The sequence below is a fragment of the Thunnus maccoyii genome, chromosome 11 (assembly GCF_910596095.1).
Source record: "Thunnus maccoyii chromosome 11, fThuMac1.1, whole genome shotgun sequence".
Lineage (NCBI taxonomy): Eukaryota > Metazoa > Chordata > Actinopteri > Scombriformes > Scombridae > Thunnus > Thunnus maccoyii.
The window spans coordinates 8,872,855-8,899,616 of NC_056543.1; the positions used below are offsets into that span (position 1 = coordinate 8,872,855).

General features: G+C 38.0%; 3 protein-coding genes across 8 annotated transcripts; 1 reads left to right on the forward strand and 2 right to left on the reverse strand.

Moving 5' to 3' along the window:
* Positions 1 to 34: 34 nt before the first annotated feature.
* On the reverse strand, positions 35 to 13,984 carry parp14rs1 (poly(ADP-ribose) polymerase family member 14-related sequence 1). Its single transcript, XM_042425922.1, has 17 exons — positions 13,810 to 13,984; positions 13,588 to 13,688; positions 12,438 to 12,468; positions 10,521 to 10,802; positions 9,162 to 9,386; positions 6,775 to 9,023; positions 6,255 to 6,485; positions 5,749 to 5,970; positions 5,477 to 5,555; positions 5,067 to 5,213; positions 4,819 to 4,881; positions 4,426 to 4,602; positions 4,052 to 4,273; positions 3,336 to 3,950; positions 2,947 to 3,083; positions 2,437 to 2,611; positions 35 to 2,072 (listed from the first exon to the last, which is right to left on the reverse strand). The coding sequence occupies exons 1-17, from the start codon at positions 13,982 to 13,984 to the stop codon at positions 1,789 to 1,791; spliced, it is 5,415 nt and encodes a 1,804-aa protein (XP_042281856.1). The 3' UTR covers positions 35 to 1,788.
* Positions 13,985 to 13,991: 7 nt separating this feature from the next.
* Positions 13,992 to 20,826, forward strand: parp9 (poly(ADP-ribose) polymerase family member 9). The gene is made up of 8 exons (XM_042425923.1): positions 13,992 to 14,270; positions 15,687 to 16,567; positions 16,791 to 17,006; positions 17,206 to 17,421; positions 17,805 to 17,871; positions 18,794 to 19,269; positions 19,500 to 19,659; positions 19,820 to 20,826. Exons 2-8 carry the CDS (start codon positions 15,692 to 15,694, stop codon positions 20,101 to 20,103), a joined length of 2,295 nt encoding a protein of 764 aa, XP_042281857.1. The 5' UTR covers positions 13,992 to 14,270; positions 15,687 to 15,691; the 3' UTR covers positions 20,104 to 20,826.
* Positions 20,827 to 21,432: 606 nt separating this feature from the next.
* faima (Fas apoptotic inhibitory molecule a) lies at positions 21,433 to 26,623 on the reverse strand. Of its 6 annotated transcripts, none has more exons than XM_042426427.1 (5): positions 26,480 to 26,623; positions 25,036 to 25,166; positions 24,706 to 24,934; positions 23,093 to 23,142; positions 21,433 to 22,765 (listed from the first exon to the last, which is right to left on the reverse strand). In XM_042426427.1, exons 2-5 carry the CDS (start codon positions 25,147 to 25,149, stop codon positions 22,616 to 22,618), a joined length of 543 nt encoding a protein of 180 aa, XP_042282361.1. In that variant the 5' UTR covers positions 25,150 to 25,166; positions 26,480 to 26,623; the 3' UTR covers positions 21,433 to 22,615. The 6 variants fall into 6 exon arrangements, with proteins under 6 accessions (XP_042282361.1, XP_042282360.1, XP_042282363.1 ...); XM_042426426.1 differs by having other exon boundaries at positions 25,036 to 25,169; XM_042426429.1 differs by lacking the exon at positions 26,480 to 26,623 and adding an exon at positions 25,337 to 25,441.
* Between the last annotated feature and the right edge of the window lie 139 nt (positions 26,624 to 26,762).

A 26,762-nucleotide genomic window follows, 5' to 3' on the forward strand; every position in this document is an offset into this window, starting at 1 on the left:
ATGATCATATTAAAAGGAAACAGTTCTTGAAATATTTGGATATAGGGATCTTTATTTAGTCTGCACAAAACAAATACATTTTCATCTTTGTAAAATATAATCACAAAATATTGCACTTTTTAACATCATTAATTAACTCTTCTATCTGGTTCCACTGGCAGTCGGTGGCAGTGAGAAGAGAAAGGCACTTGGAAAACTTCCCGAGTATCTCACATCTTTTTAACTATAGACCAATGTCACACTGCACTAGGTCCCAAGACTATTTAGTCCTCAAAAATCATCATTTTAGTACTGAGATTGGGAAACTGGCTTTTAAATACTATGTTCCAGAACAATCTGCAGAAGCTTGTAAAATTAGACAAGATAATCCATTTTAATCAATTTAAATCCCTTCTGACTGACATACAACAGCGTGAATGCAGGTGTTTTTGAATTGATGTCCCTTATGTTGATGTCTTTGGCCTGTTTGTTTGTTGTGTAATCTGTAGATACGGTTATTTTTGTGAGCTTTTGTTGTTTTATATGTATTTTTATTGTTTCTATTGCTTTTATATATGATTTGTTGTTAATGTACACTGTTATTAAGGTTATTGAAGTCATCCAAGACATTGTGTTTGTATTTCATTTATAGCCTCCAAAAGTAAGCAAAAGTGAAGTCTAAGTATGAAGACATGTGAATATTACACACAATTTTATAGATTTGAAGTAGAAAAAAGTAAGAAACTGAACATTGGTGTCTGGGTTAAAAATCTGGTACATTGTATGGATAAATAAAATGAAATTAAATACTTTGAGAGTTAAACTGATTGTTTATGAGGAAATCTGGAAAGTGTTTCACCATTATTTAACATTAGATCATGTTGGGGATCTTCTAAATGAACAAATGCTTACATATACATGTAATAATACACCTTACATGGGGTGAAACACAGTCTCTTTCATTTATTAGTTTCAGGTACATCTATTTATTTATTTACATTTATTTTTGTTTCTCTGATGGAAATTGTTGATGATTGTCTTTCAACCTTTTTCTCTTTTAACATTCTTGACATTTAAAAAGGAGGTAAAAGTGGGGAGAAAATAACAGAAATGTGAAGTAAGCAGTTTTCCATATTTAGCTGTTATATATGATGAAAAAATCGTAGATATTGTTGAAAATTTGCTAATAAAAATAAATTCATGACACCTTGGAGTCACACTGCTGACATGCAGGGTAAGAAGGGTGAGCTGAGGAACCTGTAACTTCCCAGAAGCCTCCTTCAGTTGATATTTGCTTAGACTGTAAATCAATATGTGAAAATTTACTTTTAAATCTGCCTTAAACTTTAAATTAAATACATATACACCAGTCTACACATTATTGTGCTCGTGTTAGGTTTTATTCGTGCAGGTTTGTTTACTGGAACAGCAGTTAACTTTCAATTTTACTTTCAAAACCAAAAGTGATTGTTAACCTGATTTACACATACATACACAGACATTTCCTAGAATAGATCAAGTTCTTTCCATCAGCCTCCCAGTAGTCATAAACATTTTCAAGGCAGTATGTGGCTCTGTCTACAAATATTTTCATGACTGACCTATCAATGGCTGCCTGTAAATTTGGAAGTGACTGTGAAGTGATTATATATTGCATGCATTTAAATGGTTAAGTGGATTGCAAAATGAAAAATAGGACATGGTTAAAAGAACAATTCAAAAATTAGCAGATAATTAGCAATTACTTAATGTTGTAAGGCAGTGTAAAAAGTAAGGTATTTGTTTCTGTTCCCTCCTCACATGATCGTGTCACTTGAATGTAATCAAGTATTCAGGATAAGCCTGGGCATCATGGAAGATCACGTACATAGACGGGTTGGCAGGGTTGTCCACAACACTGTCATACTTCTGAACAGAGACGGTGCCCTTGGCTGGTGGTACGATCATGTGTTGTTTTCCAAGCGTGTAATCCCCCGTCAGCACACGACAAAGGTACATGTGCTTCTCCCCTTGTGGATTTGGCTTGGAGTAGGTGCTGTGGGCAGAGTAGCTAGCATTGACAGCAAAGTATGTGCCATTCCCATAACAAGCAGCTGAAAAAGGGATAGTAGCAGTTATTGAGTTGTGAGATATTTGCTATAAATCCCTCATATTACATATTTACAAAGTAAATACTCAGAAACAAATGAGTATGAACAGGAGGAATGATTATGGCAAGAAAAACATGTTTCAATGTTCATTTGGGCTCCTGACTGTTGTTTTAAGACAGACTTCAAAAACTGTGAACCCGTCCTTTAAATGTGGTGTATAAGCAAAACCTCAAGTCACATGGCAATTTTCCGGGTACTGTTGTAGTAAATCATTCCTCATCTCACTCTGCCCTCATCTCCTGTCATCTGTCTACTTACTATCGATTCTCTAATAAACATCTTAAAAAGCCCCAAAAAATAATCTCACCATTCTTTCCTGCGTAACTCCTGTTGAAGCCAAGTTCGTTGATGGTGGTCAAGGTGGTGTAGCAGGTGCCATGGAAGAGACGTTTCTCGTTGTTCTGATGACCGTTTCTCTGCTCCATATCACGCTTCTTGATCTGGATGCTTTTCCATAATATAGGATTCTGGATCCTCTCAATCTAAGAGGAGGTAAAAGCACATTTTTGTGAATGTTTATGTCTTTTACTTTCACTGCTTTTTCTGTAAAATGAAATTTAAATAAATTTGAGTTAAATCATGTGAATTAAGAACTGAAAGGGTTAATCTAGATATTATTTATTATATTTTATGTCAGCGGCTGATGTTTTTTCACTTGTCTGGCTGAGTAGTTGCATAAAATGGAATAGCAGGAGGTCAGTAAGCACCGACTTCCTGCTCTAGTAACTTGAATTCTGTTCTCAAAAAACAACAGTCGATGCATTGTCATAGCTAAAACATTATTCATTACATATAGTGCATGTTAAAGGTAGACTACCTTAGTAACAATTTGCTTGCATGAGGCCTGGAACAGATTCAGTACTTCATTGTACTCTCCTGTTCCAGCCTTGATGGTGACGGCATGACACGTGGTGTTGGCTGGCATGGTATCCCAGTGCTCAGGCACATCTTCATCTAGTGGCATAACAAACAGTTTTGGCATTATTTTTCAGTTTACAAAATCTGTGTTGACAACCAGATCCTAACAATATAGATAGTGCTGAGAATCATTACATACAAATCATTGTAGTACAAACTCAAATCTGGGTTTATTCTGGTTTCATATTGAAACTTTTACTGGTTACTCGTGCATTATTATCTTTGTTTGACAGGACACAGATGCAGAACTGCAAAAAAATTACAAGTCTCCATTTATCAACGAAATACCTTTTAGTTTGTCAATTCTCTTTATCTGTAGGGTACGTCCCTGGTTATCCGTAGCAGGCCCTTTTGGCATGGTGACAGTGTAGTCTTGACCTTGGACTGTGACTTTTACGCTAGGCTGCTGCTTTTCCAATGCTTGCTCAAGCTGGAAGTTGGTTCTTGAATCAAAACTCTGAAACTGAAACCCCTGCTGCTGGTACTGCCAGTCTGCCACTGTGCCCGCCAGCTCCTCTTTCCTCTGCAGCTCCTCCTCATCTCTCGCCCTCTTCAACATCTTATGGATCTCAGTGCTGGCTTTGAGCACATTCTTGCTGATTCCCTCAATGGTGACTGAGGCTTGGGCCTTCTTGCTTTCAATCCTTATGCTCACACCCATGTTCTTCTGGATGTCAACAATTTGCTGGTAGTCTGTTTTAGAGAAGCTGAGGACGGAGTTCTCTGGGATGTTCATGGTGTTGTACTCTTTGGATATCAGGTCGTCGATCCACTGCTTGGCTGAGTCTACTTTAATCTGTGAGTCACCGCAGATGTGGAAGCAAGCAGCATCCACTTCAAGAGCCTCAAAGACAAAATCTCCTTCATTCTGTGGCTTGTCAGCACTTCCACCAATAAACAATGCTAAAAGAACAAATTCCAAGTTTCACATTAGAATTTTACATTAAAAACTGATTATGAATAAAGGAATATAAACACCATTGGTTTACCTTTACTGTACTTACATTTGATTTTGGAGCCAATGTTTCCCCAGAAGCCTGCTTTACCCTTATTAGGTTCAGTGGCTTCCTTTTGCTGCATACTGTTGTAGAACTCTTGAAGCATGGGTGCCTGGAAAATAACTACCCGGATTTTCTTCAGGGTGCTGGAAGTATTTTGGCTCAACACATCAATCACTGCATCCAACATGGCATCCGCCACCTGCCTTGCCTTTACATTACCTTGACCTAAAATAGATCAGCATAAATTACAGACTTTTGTTACAATCAAGGTGAATCTAATCAAACTAAACTAAATCCAACTAAAAGAAGATTATAAAACCACATGGATGAAGTTGTCTTCAAGAAGATGTCAATGTCATTCTGCTGATAAATCTCACCTGTGCCAATGGCAGGAAAGGACACAGAGGTGTATGAATTTTTCACACACATCTGAAGAGCATCTTTCACAACCTTGTTGATTTTTACAGGGTCCGTTTGTCCGACCAGGTGGAGGATCTTTTTACACTTGAGGTTACCTGGCTGGGTCATTATGATGCCTGTGTTAGGCTGGGCACCTAAAAGTATAGACAGTGGATTTCAATGTGAGAACCATGAGTGTGTGTGTGTTTTTAGGTCACACTTGTTTTCTGAGCAATTTTATATTATGGTGTGGACTACAGAATTGGCTTAATAATTGACTCTGTGTATCCATCTCATGACCCACAGGTATGGTTACACCTTATCTGTAACAATATACCTGTTTAAGTGTCATAAAAGAATAACAATTTTACCCAGGGTTTGGCATTCTGCTTCAACAGCCTGACCAGCTGCATCCAGAATAGCCTTGGATACTCCTAGAGATGAGAAAGAATAAATACTGTAAATAAAATAAATCAATATTCATGTTGCATTTAGTATTATCCACAACATGTTAATATTTACATATGAGCTAGAAGTAAGCTTGATCTTATGTATGGATACAATTGTAATTATTTAAAATTTGCATGATTAAAAGATTTCAGTTCTGGCTATTATATACCTGACTTAAGAGTGAACCCCTCATTGGAGGAGTTCACAATGACATCAGTGGTCTCCTTGGTTATGTCTCCTGTGACCACCTGTACAGCCACAACTCCCATTTGGGTCTCATGCATTCCTGAGCTTGAGGTGATTTTAGAAAAGGGACCTTGTGGCAGTAGACACAAAACAAGAATTAACAATGAAGTAAAAATAATCAGCATTTTACAGTTACAGCTTAATACTTAGTACTTCATACATTATTTTTACTGCTGCCTAAAATATGTGAACACCAATGATACAGTATATTACCACTTGTGATGTGAATTTATCATTAGCTTGTTGATTTCATCTTTGCAGATTTTATAGCATTACAGCAATACAGCATGACATTGTAATTGCACATTAAAATGTTCCAACAATGTTTCCTACCTGAACTTTGTGGGGAACTGGAGGTCACCGGACCACTCGAGGCATTGGGGAACTTATTTTTAAATTCATCAATAAAAGCCTGAGGACACAAACAAAGAGATGTCTACTACCAAAACACCCACACTAAAGCAAAGCCTCTTGGTTAACAGTGTTGAAGTAGTGAGATATTACTAGTTGATATTGTTGATGTGTCACTAATTCCATTTCACTGTTAAATTTCTATTTCGCCCCCTAAGCATGAAAGTACTACAAAGCATTTATTCTTTCCGTACCTGGATAGTCTGTGCATCTTTTGGGTAGAGGATAATCATGATCTTCTTCAAGTGCTTAGGTTGTTTCTTACTGCTGAATGCTACGATTTCATCCAACATCAAAGAGGCTGCAAGGTCTTTTGGGAAACCCAGGTTGCCAGTACCGATGGCGGAGAAAGATATGGAGGTCACACCATTCTCCTCTGCCTTGCCCAAGCAGTCCTTGAAAATGCCACTCAGTGCCTGTAAGACATAGCATAAAGGCATTTAATATCTAGGTCCAAGACATTTAAAGTTTACACTGCTGTTGCATGCATTTAATAGCACTTGCTTCTACGGTATAACAAATAGATCTTTGTCCTGTGACCTGAGGCAGAATAGCTCAAAGCAAGCGAGATAATGTTTTATAGGAACTGCTGTGACAGAAAATCGCAGATATTTTCCTTGTGATGTGCTTTCATTTGGTCTGAAAAGATAAGAACTAAAGGACTGAATTAACAAATACCATGTATGACTAAACACTTCACCTTTTCAGCTGTGCCTTGTCCCTTGTCCCAATGTGGTGTAACTGCATGAAACACTTGTTTGCTCTTCAGGTTGCAGCCATCAGTGACGATGACCTCACCGACATTTCCACTGGCATTATTTGCATTTACCAACTGCTGAAGTTTGGGTCCAGCCACACTCAAGATGGCATTTGAAACCGCCCCTTTGTTCAGTGAAAGATCTTCAGAAACTGTATTCACGGTTACCTCCGTCTAAGGACATGTTAATAGGATTTTATCAGTTGCATGTTCTTCATTTTACACAATCTTTTGTAAGATAATAGAACAGTCAAGAATCAGTGCTATACAACTTTAACTAAACAGAATTGGTCAAATCCTATAAGACCACATTTTATAGAGTAAGGATACTTTAAGAGCTAGAGGATATGGTCAATAGTTAATTCTACAAAGTCTAGTAACTGGTAGTCCTGTAGAAATGTTAAATGTTTACACTACTTATTTGCTCTTAGTGAGGAAGGATAAAAAAAATATATAAAATTACCGTGGCATTCTCGATATTTCCTGTCATCAGAGTGATATCCACACCCTCTTTGGTCAGCGCTTGACCCAAGCAGTTTGGGTCAGATCTAGCCTTTTTCACAGGTGGAGGTTTGATGTCTTGGGAATGAGTTTGCTTAGAAGGACTGACACCATGATTTCCAAACTCCTGTCTGACAGCTGCCTCCATAGCCTGAACAGTGCTGTCATCATTATTCACCAAATGTATCCTCTTCAGGGTGTTGTCATCATACTTGTCCTCACAGTGTTCCTTCACTGCTTTGACGATGGTGATGGCACACAACTGGAGAGGAAAGCCCAGATTTCTGCTGATGGCGGGGATGGCCACAGAGATACAGCTATGCTGCTCAGCAAGGTCTAAGCTTCCTTTAACAGCTCTTTTCAATTGTGCCAGAGCCTTCTGGGGTTTGGCTGGATCAAACTTGGGTCCCACTGCATGGATGACTTTTTTGCAGCAAAGTTGACCCCCTGCACCAGTTATGACAGTGTCTCCCGGCTTGAGCTTTCCTTTCAAGTTAATTAGTTTGTCACATTCATCCTGTAACTGCGGGCCGGCAGCCTTGAGAAGTGCTGCGGCAAGACCGCCATTATGTTTCAATTCCTCATTAGAAGCGTTGACAACTGCATGCACTTGGTAACTGCACATATCCGCTTTGCAAACAGCTATTTCTACTCCATCAGATGTCTGAAGCTGGTACACAGGTTTTTGTGCTTGTCTGTGGGCGACGTCATCCTGTCCATCTCCAGTCTCGTCAACCAGCTGGACCAGGCAGCCCGTATCACTCATGAGTGAGTAAACATACATACTTTCTTTGTCCTTGAAGAACTTCTTCACTCCAGGCTTGGAGACTTTTAAACTTTCAAAGTAGACAGAAGAGACTAAGTCTTTGACCGAGGTCTTGCAATCTACAACATTGACTCTCGAACCACTTAGACATATGGCCTCTTTTCTGTAAGACACCACCACTTTGTCTGCCACTTGCTCCAACCAAGTTGTGTTATGTTTTTTAATGTACTCAACTATGGAGTTGGGCTTGACCAAAACCACCTCTTCAACTTGAGCGTTTTGCCTTAAGTAGTCATCAAGTTTACTGCTAATTCTAATGACAATATCCTTGATGCCAGACACCACGACTTGTTGTCCTTTGGTCTGGATTCGAATTTTCCTGCACAACTCACTGTTGGCATTCTCTAATTGACGGATCAAGTGTTGCCACTCTGGCTTCACCAGGACATTACTATCTTCAACATCAATGTATTGAGATATTAGCAGCTTTCCCAAATGATCTGCAGCATCATTCAGATCTCTGTCAGACACAGCAAGGAGCTGGACTCTGTGTGCTTTTATCTCAAATGCTGCATTTATTCTATGTGATGTGAGAAGAGCATTTGTAAGTTCTTCTTCTTGTTCATCCTTCAACATGTCAAGCACAAATTTATCTACCTCTAAATTCTGTCTTTTTAGCGCAACCATTTGTTCAAATACAATGCTTTTTACTGAAAAAATCTCATCCGCCAAGCCAGTTACTATCAAATCTGCGCTCTCTTTTCTAAATGACATTTTGAGTTCTGGGTAGACTTGTAGCAGTTTGTCCTGAAGGCCATCTTGACTCAGGATGTGGAAAAGAGACGGTGATACTTTGATCTCTTGGGTTATGGTTGATTTCTTCCTCTGAACCCTTTTGACAATCTCATTTACAACTTCCTTAAGAGTTTGCTCTAGTCTGTTGATATCATCCACAAGGCCAGCCACTGATAAGACACACTTGGCTTTATTAGGCACAACAACCACATCCTCGTTGAGTAGCGCCTGTTTGATCTTCTCCTCAGACTCTTCCCATACATCTGGCTCCAGCTGCAACTTCAGGGACTTGAATTTTGACACAGCTTTTGCAAAGGCTGACTTCACTGTGTCCGTCCACTCTTTGATGATGGCGTTGGCATCCTTTTGTTGTAGTAATGCAGGCAAAGGGCTCAGGCGTACAGTAGATTGTTGGAGGTTTAGGCGGCAGAAGTGTTTTGCCAAGTCACTAAGAATGGCCTCTGCTGCTGATTGATTGCCATTTAGGTATCGCCAGACAGCAACATCAATGGGTTCAGATATCGCAGCAGGGAGTTTTAGCGGAGGCTTGTCTTTCCCATAGAGGGCTGTTCCCAGAGATTTATAAAAAGGATAAACTTTGAGCTCTTCCCCTCTGATGTGATGCTTCTTCTTCATGATTTTCTGAACAGCTATGGTAAAAAAAATCATTTTAAGTCAAATATTACATCAACTGTCACATTATCCAAGAATTCATATCAAGTTAATCTGATATTAATTAACTTGTACAATCACACATTAATATATAATATGTACTGTAAGTGCGCTACCTCTAAGGTCTTTAAAGGTGATGACAGCAGATTGTTCCTCTTCATTAAGAGTGATATTTTCCACATCCCCACCTACATTGTCAAAATACAGGCCGAGGACATCTTCACTGTAATTTCTAATGTTTTCAACGACAACTTGCTGTGTGCCTTCAAGAGGTCGAACTGACAATCCCTTGTTCTTGAACGTCCTGTTTTGGGGGCATCTGGTCACAAAATGAGTGTTTTCTGTGTGAGAGATATAAATGAAGGCAGTTAGGTATTAATCCATTTGTAAAATAATACAAGCAATAAACAGGTTTTTGTGCTTTCCTTAATCATTTTTGTGGAAGCGGATGTACTGTTACAAGGTCAATCTTTGAGATGTGCACACTGTCAGGTGGCAGAAAAAAGACTCGCACAGACCTCTGGTAAGAGGAGTTGAGGACGAGTTGTTGGGGCAATTGCAAAAATGATTAGAGCTGCAACAATCAACTATTCTGATAATCGATTAATGTTTTAGTCCTTTTGTTTTTTGAACAAAAATGCAAAGCTGGTCCCAGCTTCTCAAATGTGAAGATTTGCTGTTTTTCTGTTTTACATAATTGTAAACTGAATATCTTTGTCATTTTGTTGCTTCATAGTCCTGCTGACAGTTTTGCACTATTCCACTAATCAACAATGAGTGGCATCAATGCGCCATGGAACATAGCAGTGTGCCAATAAAGTCAGGGAAGAAGATGACTGCGAGCAAGTAAACATGGATGTAAACAATGAAGGTTTCAAATTCTTAAAAAAAAAACAGAAAAAATAGGCGTTGCAAATGTTTCAAGAGGAAGAAAATGCATTCAACTTGTTTGTTAGCCTACAATAATTCACACAATGCGTTTTTGGTGAGAAACACTGAATGCAAACATAACTGTCTCTGTCAACAAGAAAAATGTTTTAGGGTACCTTTAATGTTCATTGATGATTTAATGAGAAGTATAGGAGTTTGTCTGGTATATATATGCATATTGTATTTGAAGCTGGCTAACAGTAGGAATTTTACAAAAACTACCAGTATTCAGGGTGAGGACATCTTTGTGTAGCTGTGTGGGACAGTGTAGGGATCAGGTTTCTCACAATTCATGATCTAATTTATTAGTGTAGTTCATTTTAGTCTAGACTAGAATTTAATTTGTCATGTTTGCTAGTCCTATCAGTTGTCTCTTAATGTGTGGTGTGTAATAAATGTTATCTCATACAAACATACATCTTCTTTTTGTAGCAAGTTGTAAATGCTGAAAATCACTGGAGATATGCTGGAGATCATACAGGTGACTTTACAAATGTCTGTAAAAGGGCTATTATCACACACACACACACACAATAAATGAGTACCTTTTTCACTCTGGAAAGTCACCACAGCTGAGGACATGCCAGGAAGGACTTCCAAAATGAAGTTTTGGGAGATAGATGGAGAGTCAAGATCCTTCATAACGTTCTCCACCAGCATCTCCAAAAACTCCTGGACCATCCTCTCTGGAATATTTCCTAAAACAGCCGAGTAGGAGCACAGCTCTTCTTCTGCTGTCTCCTCATCTTTGCCTTTTGCCTCGGTCTCACTTTCGGCCGCAGGTGTGTGTTCATCAGCATTCGACTCTTTGTTTACAGCAGCATCCGCTGTTAATATGACATGAAGGTTAAGTAACTGAACACACATTTCTTAATGAAATGAGATGATATAACACTAAAAGACAGTCAGTTGAGAATAGAATCTCTGTATGTGGGAAGTGCTTCCCAGGAATGAGACACTAAAAGATTTCCCCCAACTTAAAAAAGTCTCCAAAGAGATGTGCAGGTTAGTGCAACATTCATTTTACAGACCACAGTGACAGTGAATTTATATCAATGCCTGTAAGTTGCTTTTAAATGTCAATAATATCACATAGTTGTGTATCATTTTCTAAAAAGATCTGTAGCCGGATGTAAACAAGGCTGCAAAGTTATCAGTGTTACTTAAAGTACCATAATTTAGTTTTTGAATGTCTTTATAGCCTATTTACTACTAGAGGCATGTGTGCCCTGAATGGGAGGAGAGAGGCAACTGACTTCCAGCCCTTTTAGATCATCACTGTGACCTAAAATACACTGTTGAGTCAGATACTACTGGACCCTGCTTAACATGCTTTTTTGTTGTGAATGAAACTGAAACCAACTACATTTGTGCTTTTTGTGTGGAATTCTGTGGTTTAGCAGTCAGCTGGCCTAAATGAGTGCTACATATTGCGTTTAAAACTAGTATAAAAGTGCAGCAGAATGTTAAGTTTCTCAAAATTGAAGCAACCAGTGAAGCTGTTTAAAATAAGATTATAAATCATTAGAAACAACATTTTAATAAGGTCTGAATTTAGTGACCATTTCCTTTAAAAGTTGAATCCTGAACAGCAATACATTTACAAATTTTCTTGAAAAGTCACAACTTGAAGGCAAACAGAAAGCCAACATGCATGAAAAAGAGTATTTCAAGATGGTGGCTTCATGTGTTAAGAAGGAAATAAAAAAATCAGTCTGGCAAACTTCCAGGGATAATAGTGAAGATGTTTTTCCAGTCAAACTGCAAACCAGTGTGCCAACTCCTAACACACCTTGCACCTTGCTGCATTAACCATCACAAATAACTTTCCACCTCTGGGGCAGAATACGACCTTTAAACCTCTTCTCCTGACCAACTGCTTGATGATAACATTTACTAACACTGATGTAATGTGCAACAATGCATGCTTGACTGTCTCTTAAAATACAAAATGCAATACTTATATTAAATACAGGTTTTTGTGTACTATACTAGATACTAATATCAGAAAAATATGCAAGTTTTGGCTTAGTTGGGACACGTTAAAGTGAAATTATAGACTGCTGATTAAGGACAGATCTATGACCTAAGCAATTCTTTTCTGCTTCCAGGTTGGGCCGCAAAGTTGAAATGACCTCAGAAAAGTGTTTGAATAGGCAGATATATTCCTCAAGATAAAGATAAGAAAAACTTAAAAAAAGCAAGTTCTTTGCTAACCACATACACATGCATCCAGAAAAATTAATTAAGAAATTATTGGTGGACTATAGTGACAGAAAATAAATAAACATACTGACAGAACAGAAATATTTTCTAAACTTTAATCTCTAATATGCATGGAGGAAATGTTGTAAATCAATGTATAAAATAAAAAAAATTGTGTGTGTGAATGTTTGTTTGTTTTGAGACTGTCCAAGAAGCAACCATGACCTTTATTTAAAACAGTTTTAAACAGTACTTACGTGTCTTGTTGAGTTCAACAGATTGAGTTTCCTGTGTAGAAAGAAAAAAATAAGATTTTAATCACCTTTGTTTTGGATTACTTTGGCATTTCCTGCAACTAGTTTCGCATGACACAATGCCCTAAATGTCAACACAATGTTTATTGATGAGGAGATCCATGCCTTACACAGAAAAGCTTTCTATTTACTGTAAGTGCCATGTCCTCTTCGTTTGGCCCTCCTTGCAGGGTTTATGACTTGTCTCATGACTGCCAGTGAGCTGTGCTGTTCAGCCACAGCCTGTCTATTCACTTTTACAGCTTGTCTCACTCTGACTAGAACAAAGGTTACAACTGAGGAAGGATCCAACAATTCCCACATGATGAGGAATAGATGAATAATAGTGATGGTAGAAGTACTCAGTATAAGAATCAATACAATAGTGTAGAAATACTCTGTTACAAGTAAAAGTCATGTGATCAAACTTTTACTTAGTGACAAAATATTAAAGTAGCCTACCTAAAGTCAAAGTACTCATTACTCAGAATGCCCCGTTTCAGAATAATGATTATTAGTTTATTAGGTTTATTATTTATTAGGATTATAATCACTTAAATGATGCAGCTGATAAAGGCAGGGCTAATTTTATGATTACCATATACTTTATACTGCTGAGAGTTTGTGAATTCCCCTCTGGGATCATTAAAGCCTTTTCTTTACCTATAATAGTACATCATAATCTATGTGTTGATCATATTTTACAATATTAATCTTAATCCGTAAAGTAACTAGTACCTAAAATTATCAAATACATGTAGTAGAGTTAAAAAAGCACATTATTTCTCTCTGAATTGTAGGAGTAGAAGTATAAAGTAAGAGATAATATATTCAAGTAAAGTACCTACAATATAAAATGTACTTAAGTACTTGAGGAAGAGTTAATACTAAAGAAATTACAGCAGTGATGACAGGTTTCACTTGCTCTGTTATCAATGTAGGCCTCAAACACTTGCCCTATATAAATGAAACAACATATTGATTGTGATTTCTCGAGAAGAATCCCCTTTGGATGCCTTAAAGATAAACACACTAGAACAAGAGCTCACAACAGCTGTTAACACCTTTAGCTGTGTGTGACACATTTTAAAAACAGCTGTTTGTACCCACTTACCTGCTTTATTTGCTCATCTGTGTTTAAACGAACTGTCATCTTCAACACGCCTTTATCCACACTGATCTGATGCGTCTCTTTCGCCAAAACATTTTGCCGATCTGTAAGGTTTAAAAAAAAAAAAGATCTCAGAAACATAAAAGTCGATTAAAAATGAAAGATTTCATCAGACTTTTGTTTGTTTTTCCGTGATAAAGTCGGAGTCATGCGGTCCAAACTTACCCTCCTCTCTGCGGAAGCGCAGCGTCGCTGTCGTGTTGCCGATTTCATAGTCAACCTCACAGTCGCCACCGTTGGATTTCTTACTTTGGAAGTACTTAACTAATTTGTTTTTTAGTTTTGGTATGTTATTTTCTTCGAGCTCGACGAGCAGAGCATACGAATATGCGTCGGCCATCTCTGCCGTCCGGACAGCCTCTGCTCCGCTGCTGTTATACTTTCACTTTTGTTTCTTAGGAAATGAAACGCTGAGTCTGTTTTCGACGTCGTTGTTTGGTGTATCCGCGGAGCGCTGATCCAGCTGGGTTCCAGGTAAAGCCAGGAAATACATCTTATCAAAGAAACGTCAACTTTAACTTGTGCAAAACTTAGCTAACATCCCGAGGGGCAGTTTGGAGAGGTCCGCACCCCATCTCGCTCTTTCACTTTCGGCTTTTTCCTCGGTACTTTCCAGTTGAAAGCGGGTGAGTATCCTAATATTTCTGCACAATAACACTGTCTTTAGTCATTTAAATTTAAAGCTAGCGTTATTTACATGGATATCAGCGTAGAAAAACATGTTAAGCTAGTATTATTCAGGATTCGTCACTTAAAAACTAGCAAACAGCCGTTTATTTTACGGTCTCGTGAACATCCGTGGTAACCGTTGAAACAACAAGCGAAATAAAAGAAAAATGGCGGTTTAATTAATCTGTAAGTGCGTTGAAGTGTTTTTACAAGTCAAAATATGAATGTATGAACACTGAAGCAGATACATGTCATGTCTTGTGCCTTTTACACCTTTTCGTGTGCATAAGGAAGCTGTCAAAGTCACGTACACTTTAAGATTTGAGGGCGCAGTGCAAATAGCAAACTCACCAGTGGTGGAAAATAACTCAGAAACGTTACATTTACTCAGGTACTCTACTCAAGTATAATTTTCAGGTACTTTACTTGAGCATTTTTATTTGTAATTTTTCTTTTGTACTTTTAACTCTTTGCTCCACTTAAACTCAGCGTCCATCAGCTATAACAATAACAAGCTGCTTGCTCTAGTATTAATAATGTGCGTTTTCATTCACAGGGGACGATTTTACTTTCACTTAAGTAAATTGCGTTGCTAATACTTCTCTACTTTTAGTTTAGTAGCATTTTAAATGCAAGACTTTTAATTGTAATGGAGTATTTTTACACTGTAAAAATAAATATCTATGTACGTCTTCCACCACTGAAACTCACAGCCATCTAAGAAAACATAGTATGTAATTTTGTAGTTTCCACATTTTACATTTTACCAAAATAGTTAAGTATAAAAACTTTATTGTATACTAAATACAAAAGGAGTGTATTAAGCACAAGTACATGTTCTGTTAATGTAGTATTATGGAATAGGAAAGCATCCACCTTATGATTATGACATCAGCAGGTTATTGATAGACTTGTACATTGGATACAATCTTATATCTCCCTCTACTGGAGTAAAAGGAAAACAGCAGTTATATCTGGTATGATAATATACTGTGGTTCACCTATAGGCTAGTAAAGTTCTTGTTAAATAATTCAATTCCAGTAGAAAGATATTTCTATATACATTCCTGGTGCTACAAAGAGCCAACATGGCCACTGTGCTCATCAGAAAGAATTAAGCGGAAAATGTAGGATATGGAAGGATTGAGGGTGCAGTCTGGTGATATATTAGGTGCTATAGTATGGAATTAATTTGGCTATAAAATGTCAAAGATATTATGTACATCCAAAAACTGTACAGTCACTATTGTTTTATAGGCATTGACCCTCACAGTCATCCTCACATCAGGTGTATGCATGATGTTTGATGTGTCATATTACTTTAACTGAACACTGGTATCATACTTTACTTACACAAAGTCTTTCCATTTTAGGAACCATGGCCAGCAAGTTAGATTTCCCTCTTCATGGGTCTTCACTTAACATTGTGAAACAATTTGGACCCGGTCTGAGTGATATCATTCAAAGCAAATTTGGATGTATGGCCACCTTTGATGGCGTGAATTTTGAAAGGGATCAGAGCATCTCACAGCAGAAAAGGCCAACTGTTGCCCCAGAGAAGAGGTTAGAAGTAAAACTTCATCGAGGTGTTCGGTTGTCTGTGTGGAAGGCTGATCTCACCGACTTCCAGGCGGATGCTGTTGTGAATGCTGCTAATAGCTTTCTTCAGCATTGTGGTGGCCTTGCTCTAGCTCTGTCCACGGCTGGTGGTCCACAAATCCAAAAAGACAGCAATGACTACATCAAGAGGAACATTGAATTGAAAACAGGACATGCAACTGTCACTGCTGCTGGGAATCTACCATACCAGAAGATAATTCATGCTGTGGGCCCACAACTATCACCCTCCCCCTCCACGTATGATGTTCATCGTGCAGAACCGCTGTTGGAGAAGACCATCAGGAGCATTCTTGACAAAGTTAGGGAACACCGCCTGAGCTCTGTTGCCATTCCTGCTATAAGCTCTGGACTGTTCTACTTCCCCCTGCCACTATGTGCAGACGTCATAGTGAAAACTGTGAAAGGCTATTATGAAAACTCTCCCCGTCAAGGACATTTTCCACAAGAGATCTTCCTAGTGAACCACGATGAGCCTTCGGTCAAAGAAATGGAGAGAGCCTGCAATCACACGTTGATGTCATACAGCCAGGCAGCTGCAAGCAAGAGCAAAGGTGCTGCCGAAACCTCAACACCGACTGTCAAGATTGGGAATGTCCATCTGATACTGAAGAAGGGTAAAATTGAGCAACAGCAGGTAATAAATATGTAATGTTTCTTCAATATTTAGTAAAGTTATTATTTCATTATTTTAATTTGAATGTCTGCGTGTATGAACATTTATTTTCCAGTTTAACAGTGTTTTAACAGGTGCTCCATGTCATAATTTTTGATATTTTTGATATTTTCAGAGTGTCTTAATATAAGCTATATTCCTGTTCTGATTCCTTTCGTTCACCGTCCCTTTTGCACTCTCTCAGACAGATGTCATCGTCAACACAGTATCATCAGACCGAAACTTGAGAGGTGGTCAAATCTCGACAGCTTTATTGGAGAAAGCTGGTTATGGAATGCAAAAGGAGATTAACAATACTCATCAGAGTGGAAATATCATCATCACATCACCCCACAATCTGGAGTGTAAAGAGGTGTATCACACTTTTTGCCCTGATAAGGACGCACATGGTGCTCAGCAGGTACAGTATAAGTTTAAGTACATGTAGGTGAAAGAGGGAAAAATAATATATTATGTTCATATCTCTGATATGGTGCAGCACAACTGAAATCCCAGAACGTATACTGTTAAGAAAGTAAATATATGGAAACTGTTACATTTATACTATAATAAGAGCGTGTATCTCTCTCTTTGTCTGTCCACTTATTCATTCATTACAGATTCTTTCTGATTCAGTATACCAGTGCTTACGGATGGCAGCTGCACATCCACACAAGTCAATCGCCTTCCCTGCGATCGGGACTGGAGGCCTCAGGTTCAATAAAAGAGAAGTTGCCTGGATCATGTCAAGTGCAGTGACTGCCTTTGCCCAGCAGTCCACACACAGGATGGAAGTTCAATTCGTCATATATCCTTCTGACAAAGACACATTTCAGGTTGTTTTGCAAAAATGTCATCATTATATGACAATAATGTTATCAGACTGGCTATTTGTGTGTACAGTGGGTGGCTAAAATAGCGGTGTTAAACTGTTAAACAGCTGTGAATGAAAACCAAAATGCTAAACACCAGAAAAAGCGACAGAAGATTACAAATGGTGAGAATAAGTAGATAACCATGTGGTTATATCTTTCTGTAAGGTGGAATTCAGTTATGGGTTTTCTCTGGTGTGAGACACTTCCTCCACTGTTGAAAAATGTTGACAGGGTTCGTTCAAATTTAACTGTCAATGCTCTCCAACTTTAACACTCAAGTAAATGTCATTTATTCTTTGTGATTGTGTGTATATATGTATGTATTAATGACCCTCTCTTTCTAGGCGTTTGAGGAACAAATGAGATCTCTCCAACACCAATTCAAAGCGTCTGATCCCAGCCTTTCATATGGTAACAACACAATATTTTAATTACAACATACATAAAGGTGACCTTTACTGCAAGTTCTTATGGGAATAATGGTGATAGTGAGGGCCTGGTACCATCTGAAGCACTGCAGTGCTCATAGTCGTAGTGCAGAACATCCTTAAAAGATTTCCTATCCCAGGGAGTCAGTGTTTTCCATTAGTTTCATTATGGTATGAAAATCAACTTGCTGAATCTTGAAGTTGATTGTGTTGTGGAACTGATCGCAATGATCCTTTTATCACCATTGATTTATGTCAACGCCATGCCACTGTAGAGTGGTAATGCTGTCTGAAGAAACAGCTGCTGAACAGCAAAGGTTTTGAGTCAAGAAATGACCAAATTTACATTTTCTGCTTAAGATTGTTTTTTGTTTTTTTTAACAACACAGCTCATGAATACAATACTTCTACAATACATCTAACTTAAAAATCTCAGATGTTGGAGTTATGTATGAGATGTTATGTAACTACCAACAGTGAGAGTTTTCAAATCACCCTGCTTACAATTGCATGAATACCATTTATGAAGATAGATTAATGGCAACATTTTGATTGTGAGGGTTTATCATTCTAAAACAAGACATCTTTAAGTTGATTTTATTACTCTGCTGAAATGAAATGAAAGCAATGGCTACCTGGAAGAGTGGAAATCAGTCTCATAATATGCTTTTCAAAATGGTCATATAACAGTATGTGATATACATACCTCTGTGGTAAGCACTGTTAATTGTAGGAGGTGCTGTTAAAACCTACAAAGCTAATATGGGACAGCTAAATTATCAGGATAGTGGGAATATATGTGGGCATGTTTGACCAATCTTATTGCTTAAATTACTGAAAATAACAGTAATAGTGATCCTGAATTGCAACCCTAATGGTGAACTTAATGATGTCTTCTCTACCAGCATCTGGACACGAAGGTGACGTCCGTGAAAAAAGACCTCCCACTCCAAAGATCAGCCTGACTGGCCCCTCTGATGTGGCCATACGAGAGGCTGAACGATGGCTCAGTAGCTTTCTCTCCAAGCCCTCTGACACCGTCATTATCTCCAACAACTTCATCCAGTACTTTGGCGAGGCAGAGTATCAGCAGCTGTCCCGTCTAAACAAAAGGGGCGTCTCCATTAAGGAGTGTTTTGAGAATAGTCGTGCCACCATAATTGTACACGGGGATTCAGCTGAAGATGTTGTAGTTGCTGGGTTAAAGGTGGAGGCCATGCTCTGCAAGGTCCAGAGGGAGTTTGTCGCAGAGGAAGAGGGCACCCTGCGCCTAATGTCAACTGAGAATGTGTCCTTTGAGAGAAAGACAGTTGACTCCAAAAGCCTTGAGTTCTCAGACAGATCATCTGCCTTCAGAAATCTGGGGCTGCAGATTGTGAAGGTACAGTATGTGTAAATGCAACAAATACGTTCTTGACCTTGTTGTAGAAAACTAATGCAAAAATATTCAAATTAATTATGCTAACTTGACAGACAAACAGTTTCAAAGCAGACATATTACTTTTTTGAATGGATGTTGTACTAATTTGTTTCAAATACTGGCTGCCAGTTTGCTGCAAGTGTCTTATTTTGAACCACTGCTTGACCAGTGATGATTTTGTTTTTATTTAGATGGAGAAAGTGGAGAACCTCGCACTGAGGATGGTCTTTGACCTCAAGAAAAAACAGCTCGGCTGCTCCACTACTCGAAAAATGTTTCAACGCATACCTCCCCACTTCTGTGAGATGGTCAGCCATATTGGATTCCACGCAGAGTACGCACCACCTCATGGTATGATAACTTTTTTTCATCTGGTAAATGATCATTTTATAGGCTTTTAAAAATTAAAATTAAAGCCTTATAGATGCAGAACATCAACGTTAGAAAACAGGAGATAATAACAAAATATACACATATAGAAATAATACAATTATTTCTCCTCTGCACACAGACCCAGCATATGGGGAGGGCATCTACTTTGCTGGCACAGCGAAGAAGGCCATGGAAGTGTGGAAGGAAGGAGGAGAAAAAGAAGAGTATCTGTACTTTGTTGAGGCTGAGGTGCTGACCGGAAACTCCACCCGTGGTAAACCAGGTCTTATTCTGCCCCCTCCTAAGACAGGGACAGATCCACAAATACTGTATGACAGTGTGGACGGAGGAGCTGATATCTCTGTCATATTTAGTGGTTATCAAGCGCTGCCCAGCTATATCATCACCTGTAAGAAAATCTAAACAGTGATTTATCCACTGTTTCCTCTGGGTTTATTGTCCTCTGTGTGACAAAAACTAGACAATAGTAAGTTAGACGCTTCTCTTACTTCTCTACTATTAAAAAGAAATGGCTGTTTGCATTACTCATTGGAACCATATAATGGAGTCCAGTGCTACAATATTACAGAGGTACCAGGTGCCAGGTTTTGTTTTTCTTGATGCAACTTTGAAAAGACATCATTACTTTTAAATTGATTAATTTTTCATGATAAGTTTGTTTCTTTTTGAGTGATCATCATATATTTGACACAACAGCACAAGTATTGCTGAGGATGGCAAAATAATTTCTATATTAATCAAAGATACATTGTTTTAGCAACTGTCATACTATTTACAATGGTAAAAGTGATTTGTTTTAGTGGCACTACATTATACTTAATATTCACGTATGCTTATTAGAGCAAGGGATTCTACAAATGTTTATATACTGAAATAAAATTGATTTCATTATGGTTAGAGGATGAGTAAAATATAATCCTTCATGTAACTGGTAAAAAGCTTTGTTAGACAGGTAGGGGATGTGCATGACAGCACAACTGATACATGATTGTAACTGATTTTATAACTAAATGAAACAATAACTGTCAAATTACAGAGAAAATGGTAACAGTGGGATGGAGCACATGAGGGCAGATTGTGAAAATATGCCTGATGTTGATATAAAAATAAAAAAATTAAGTTTGATCCATTGTTGTTTTTTTGGGTTTTTTTTTTACACATGACTATAAGTCACAACATCCCTTTAGCATATATATAAAAAGCAACCATAACCTTTAATACTCCTTTTGTGAAGCTCAACAACAAAAACCTGCTCAGCTACATAGATTTAATGAAATTATTACAATTTACAAACACACATAAGAGTAAACAATATGACATACATGTATAAACATAAGTCTTTTATACAGGACATATGAAAGACATGAAATGACGTACCTCATATTAACACAACTGTTGAAAACACAGAACTGCTGAGCCTGAAAGCTCATCTTTGATTTTGGACATAGTTTTTAAAAAATTCTTGAAGGATAGGTTCACACTTTTACAAGTCCATCTTAAAATAGTCAGGTGCCCAAATGACCATTAAAACAAGTTTTTCTTACTGTAATCATTCCTCCTGTTCATACTGGCCATTAGAAGATCCCTTTATAATGCAGAAGAGACAAAATCCACAGTCCTTCTGTGCAAAAATGTCAAAGTTTATCTGAAGCTAATATGAAGCTTCAGCCGTCCAAATTAGTCCAATATATATTGAGTTGACTTTTTTTTTTTGGTCAAATGACAAAACTATTGTCTATGGAAAGTGTCTTCACTGTAGTGTTACCAGTGCTCAATAAATTGTGAATGCCTCTCTTTGCAAAACAACAACATTTGAGATACACTGGAGACATTTTATATCTTTAGTTTGTGACCATCACTTTATAAAATTGTTTAGTTTAAACTGTGCAAAACCCAAACTTCTGGTCTTTATATAAAAAAAGAGAAATTGTTTGCCTGAACAACAAAATACACACATCTCTAAAGATGACGGGGGGGGGGAGTTTCCAAATTATGTTTGGATATCAGCACGTGATTGACTTTGACTGAGTATATGATTTATATTGGTAATGTCACATCTGAATGATTGTCTGTGAAACTGTTACAGCCATTAAATTATAGACAGTGCACTCTAGGACACTTTGACATATGTATAGCAGTCTGCTAAAAGCTAAGTACATACCATTGTAATATCAGCTGGCTGAACCAATCAAACAAAGACTATTTAACATGTAAATTTAGGACTAAACAAAGATCACTCCTAAGCAGTTCACTCACTGGAATGACGCTACATTCAAGGGATGATTTCAAAACTGTACCCTGGTATTTAATCCTCCAGCTGCTCAATATTGAAAAATACAAGACAGTGAGCAGGGAGAACAGGAGGGAATGTGTGGTTTACCAGGCCAGGTTATTGATTTCTGGGTGGTTGTTTTCTACAAAATGACAACAGGTACATTACATCCCTAAGTGAACACCAGCTGCAAGGATGAGCAAGATAAATATGGCACATGTGGCCTCCCGTGTTTATAATATTACTGAAATTGATAGTATTCATATAAATTCCAGTTAAGAAATTCCAAAAAAAAAGTTTTTCAGTGTGTTCAGTTACATTTCAAGACAATAAACCTCACTTTGTCACTGAAATGATGGCTGCACCTTTCTCATCTAAAACCGCCCACACTGCTCCGGTTTTCAACTGTTACTAGATTAATCACATGATAATCTTTAATATATGGCTAATGTACCCTTCACAGCATGGCCATCAACATGTATGAGAGCATATCTTTGTTTGACTCCATCCAACAGAGTCCAACTACTCTACAGCCCCTGTTTCACAGATACCTCGAGTCACGCATAAAAACCAGATCTCTGCTTTCATACCGGCGTAAACACACTCACACACACACACACACACGCACACACACATCCGCGGTCACTCCGTGCATTCGGCTATCTCTGTGCCATCCACAAGGAGCGTGTGAATGATCCCGTCTCGTCTCTTCCCGCTGCTCACAGCCTTCACGCAGCAGTTGTGGTCACCGAGAGTGAAATGCGTCTCTGTGCCATCATCCACAAACTCCCCCTGTAGACACAAGTCAGACATACTGTAAGTGTAGACAAAGACAGCACAAGTTCAGTTCCGTATTATCAGTTTTGGAGCTGCTCTACTTTTTACCCATAATATTAATTTATGATAACACAGAATAATCATAGTTTTGTATCCCAAGTTTTTTAATATTGTCAAGATCTCCCATTTATTATTTATGTCTGAGCTTTTTGCCCTGCCTTTAATATCTGATTTCTGATTTTAGGAGACAGGTAATCACAGCTGTTGATTTTGACTTCTCTAGATTATAGAATTAAAATGACGTCTTATATTGAGTGACAAAGACACTGGTATCATACTTACTGCTGTCTCGATATTTTGTCCATTACACCAAACATCCATGGTGTCTTTCTCTGAAAGAGGGTAAACAGACACTGAATCAATGAACTATGCAACTGTTGGGTTTATTGGTTAAGTTAGGATTGAGTTGGTTGTTTCTAATGCGTACAGAGTCCTCCAAAAGATTAAGTTGAGACAACGACAAGTAAAGTTGGATGAATTGGAAACAAAAATAACCTAAGAATAAGAAAATATTTTATTAAGATTCTGAGAGTCTTTGATTTTGAGAGAATTTGCCTGGAAATGTATTTCCCAGTCGTTAAACTTAAACTTTGGAAGAGCTCCGCTTGATTTGGACGGCTGAAGCTTCATATTAACTTCACACAAACTTTTTGCACAAAACAAGGACTGTTGATTTATTCCCCTATCATTTACATTAAAAGCTCATTTGAATGGATCTTTTAATGGTATGAACAGTAGGAATGATTACAGCGAGCAAAACCTTTTCTAACATTCATTTGAGCACCTGACTGTTGTTTTAAGACAGACTTGAAACACTGTGAACTTGTCCATTAAGCTGGTTTGATGGTTTTAATGACAATACGTAGATGAGTTTTCAAATATCAACAACTGCCGCAAAGCTTCATCTGCGAGACCGTTGTCACAACCCACACATATTTCTGCCAGCTGAGTGTTTTAATTTGATTATTTTGCTGCTGAGATTTATAGATCCTTACTGCAAACTTAAGTGAAGTCCTGCTTACACCTTGCACATGTTTCAGGTGGTATGCTGCCTGATCAACTGTAAGCAGTGTAATTATAAGAAGGATTAACTTTCCCAGATGACAGAGGTGGCTGAAGCTGGCGTGAGGCTCAAAGCTGTTTAAGAGCTTAGCCTCAGGTTCTACATAATATTTGTGGGTAGTTCCAAAGGGTCAGAAATCACACTATGCTATACAATATATATTGTTTGATTTCTGTATATAAACTGTATATGTACACACTATCAATAGAATATCTATCTTGATAAATACATGAATGAACGAACCCAGACACCAATGATATTTTAATTTGGATTTCCTATTACAGTACATGGCTAATGTTCTTATCCAAAACAACTCAAAGTACTGCTCAGTTTCTATGTCGACTTTACGGCTGGGCTGTATGAAAACACTACAATAACTAGATTAACTAATAATCCAATCCATCCTGCTGTGCCGTTTCTTCATCATGAAGAAGAAACAAAGAAATAAACTTACCAGGATCATACTGATCAACCCCTCAATCCGCACTTCACACTACTCCTGCTAGACTGTATATACAGGACTCTAAAATGGCATAAGCAGCATTGAACAAACTGACTCGTTGACACGGTGTATAGATACTGAATCATCTATGGGTGTGTGTGCAGATACATGCATATGTGTTGAGATACAGGTAGGGGTATTAATGTATATGTTTCTGTGTGGAATTGTAGAGGCTGTTAAAACAATAATTACAGCTGTTAAATTGTCTTTGTGTCCGTCTCACTGGACGGTCGTATTAAGTTGTCATATTGATTCATTTCAGAACTCAAACTGCAGTCAGGACTGGTTCAGGACAAGAGTGGGTTAATAGACAGGCACAAAGGGGCTCACCCAAGACCACCCTGCAGTCGATTCCATCCAAGTTGAGCACCCAAGTGCTGGTGACCTTTGATCTGTTCTCCATGTACTTCTTCAAGCTCTTTCCATTGATCTCCAAGGTGTACTCATAGGCGAAACCGCTCACTGCATCGATGTTGATGGTTGCTTTGGTGTCTGATTTGCCCACATTGAACGTCTCCTTCCCCACAAGTTTGAACATCCAGTCTCGTCTCAGTATCTCCTGTAGCATGGTGTAAAATCAGAAATGAACAGGTGGTGATAAACCTGAAACTGTGATGTGAAACTGCGGCTATTGGAAGGGGTCAAGTCTCAATCACTCACCTTTCCATCAACGTAGATGACCCTCTTTCCTGTGGTCGTACCATGTTCAAACTCTATCCTGTGGACTCCATCACTCAGAGCCACTTCCCACACGCCAGCAAGATCATTGGACATCCTAACTTCTTCAGAACCTGCTGGAGACGAACAATAACACACCTACACTGTTAAATATCGAGGCATGACTAAACGCTACCTAGTGTTAGCTAACAAGCAGAGCTAACGTAGCTAGTAGGAAATCATAAATATACTTTTCTGTGCAGGTTTTAAATCTCCATTTATAAACACCAACGTTGCTACCTACGTAAAATAGCGCATGATGCTGAGAAACACTAACAATTGGCGAACTCGTGATAAAAATACAGCTACAGATCACGTGTTAAGTTTCCGTTAACGTTTGCATTCAAACTTCCGGTGGCAAGGTTTCCCTTTCAAAATTACAGCAGGTAATGAATGTGTGGTTTGTAACAAACAAAAAACTCGTAATAGCACTTCAAATGAACTCATCACGCTGTATAAAAAAACGTTAACTTTAACAAACTACAGTCTAAAGAGTAACTTAGTATATCATGTAGCCCCTGGGAGTCATGGTAGGAAAAAAATGGTGGAAATTTATTTTTTGTTATGTCACCAGAGCTGCAACTAACTGATTATCTTTATTATAGATTAATCTGTTGATTACTTTCTCGATACATCAATTAATTGTTTGTTCTATAAAATGTCAGAAAACGGTGAAACATGTCCCAAATCTCAAGTTGACATCTTCAAATGTCTTGTTTTGTCAACAACTTAAAGATATTCAATTTACTATTTAGAGGACTAAAGAAACCAGAAAATATGCACATTTGCAAAGCTGGATCCAGAGAATTTGGAGGTTTTTTCCTTAAAAAAAATGGCTCATAATGATTAATCGATTATCAAAATAGTTGGCAATTAATTTAATAGTTGACAACAAATCGACTAACTGTTGCAGCTCTATTCACAACCCAAAGATACTCAGTTTACAATCGTAGAGGATCACAGAAATCAGAAAATATTCACAATGAAGAAAGTGGAACCATTTTTCTTTAAAAAAAAAAAAAAAAAACTCAAAACAGTGAATTGATTATCCAAATAGTTGCAGATGAATTTTCAGTCGATCAACTAATTGATTAAATGACTAATGCTTGTAGCTCTACTTCTCTTACATCAAGGTTATATGACAATAAAGATGGTCCCTTCTTCAAGTGTTACAAAATTTAAGGCTCCACTTCTCTGTTTGCTACCAAACTGAAGTATCTTGTTTCAGTTGAACTGGGACTTTATTTTGAAATGAAAACGGAAACAACACTGCATCAATCGATCTGTCTTTTCAGTAGCTCTGACCGCTAGCTTTACCTTCTCTGCTATAAGAGGATAACAGACAAATCGCTCAGGAATATCATCCTTCATTATACATCCGGATTACCTTAACGGTCCTGAAGTAAGCGCTCTAGCTCAGCGGTTAACAACTGATCAGCAGGCCACTGAGTCGCAGTTTATTCACAGGTAAGTTAGCTGCAGCACAGAGTCAACAGACTGTGACTATCCTGTTACTATGGTAACATGACATCCGCCTACGTGAAGGCTTGACCACACCTCCTCTGATAAGAGTTATAAAATCTCATTTAAGAGCCGTGTTCAGATCCTTTATTTAACTAAAAGTACCAATACAGCAGTTTAAAAATACTCCATTACAAGCCAAAGTCCTG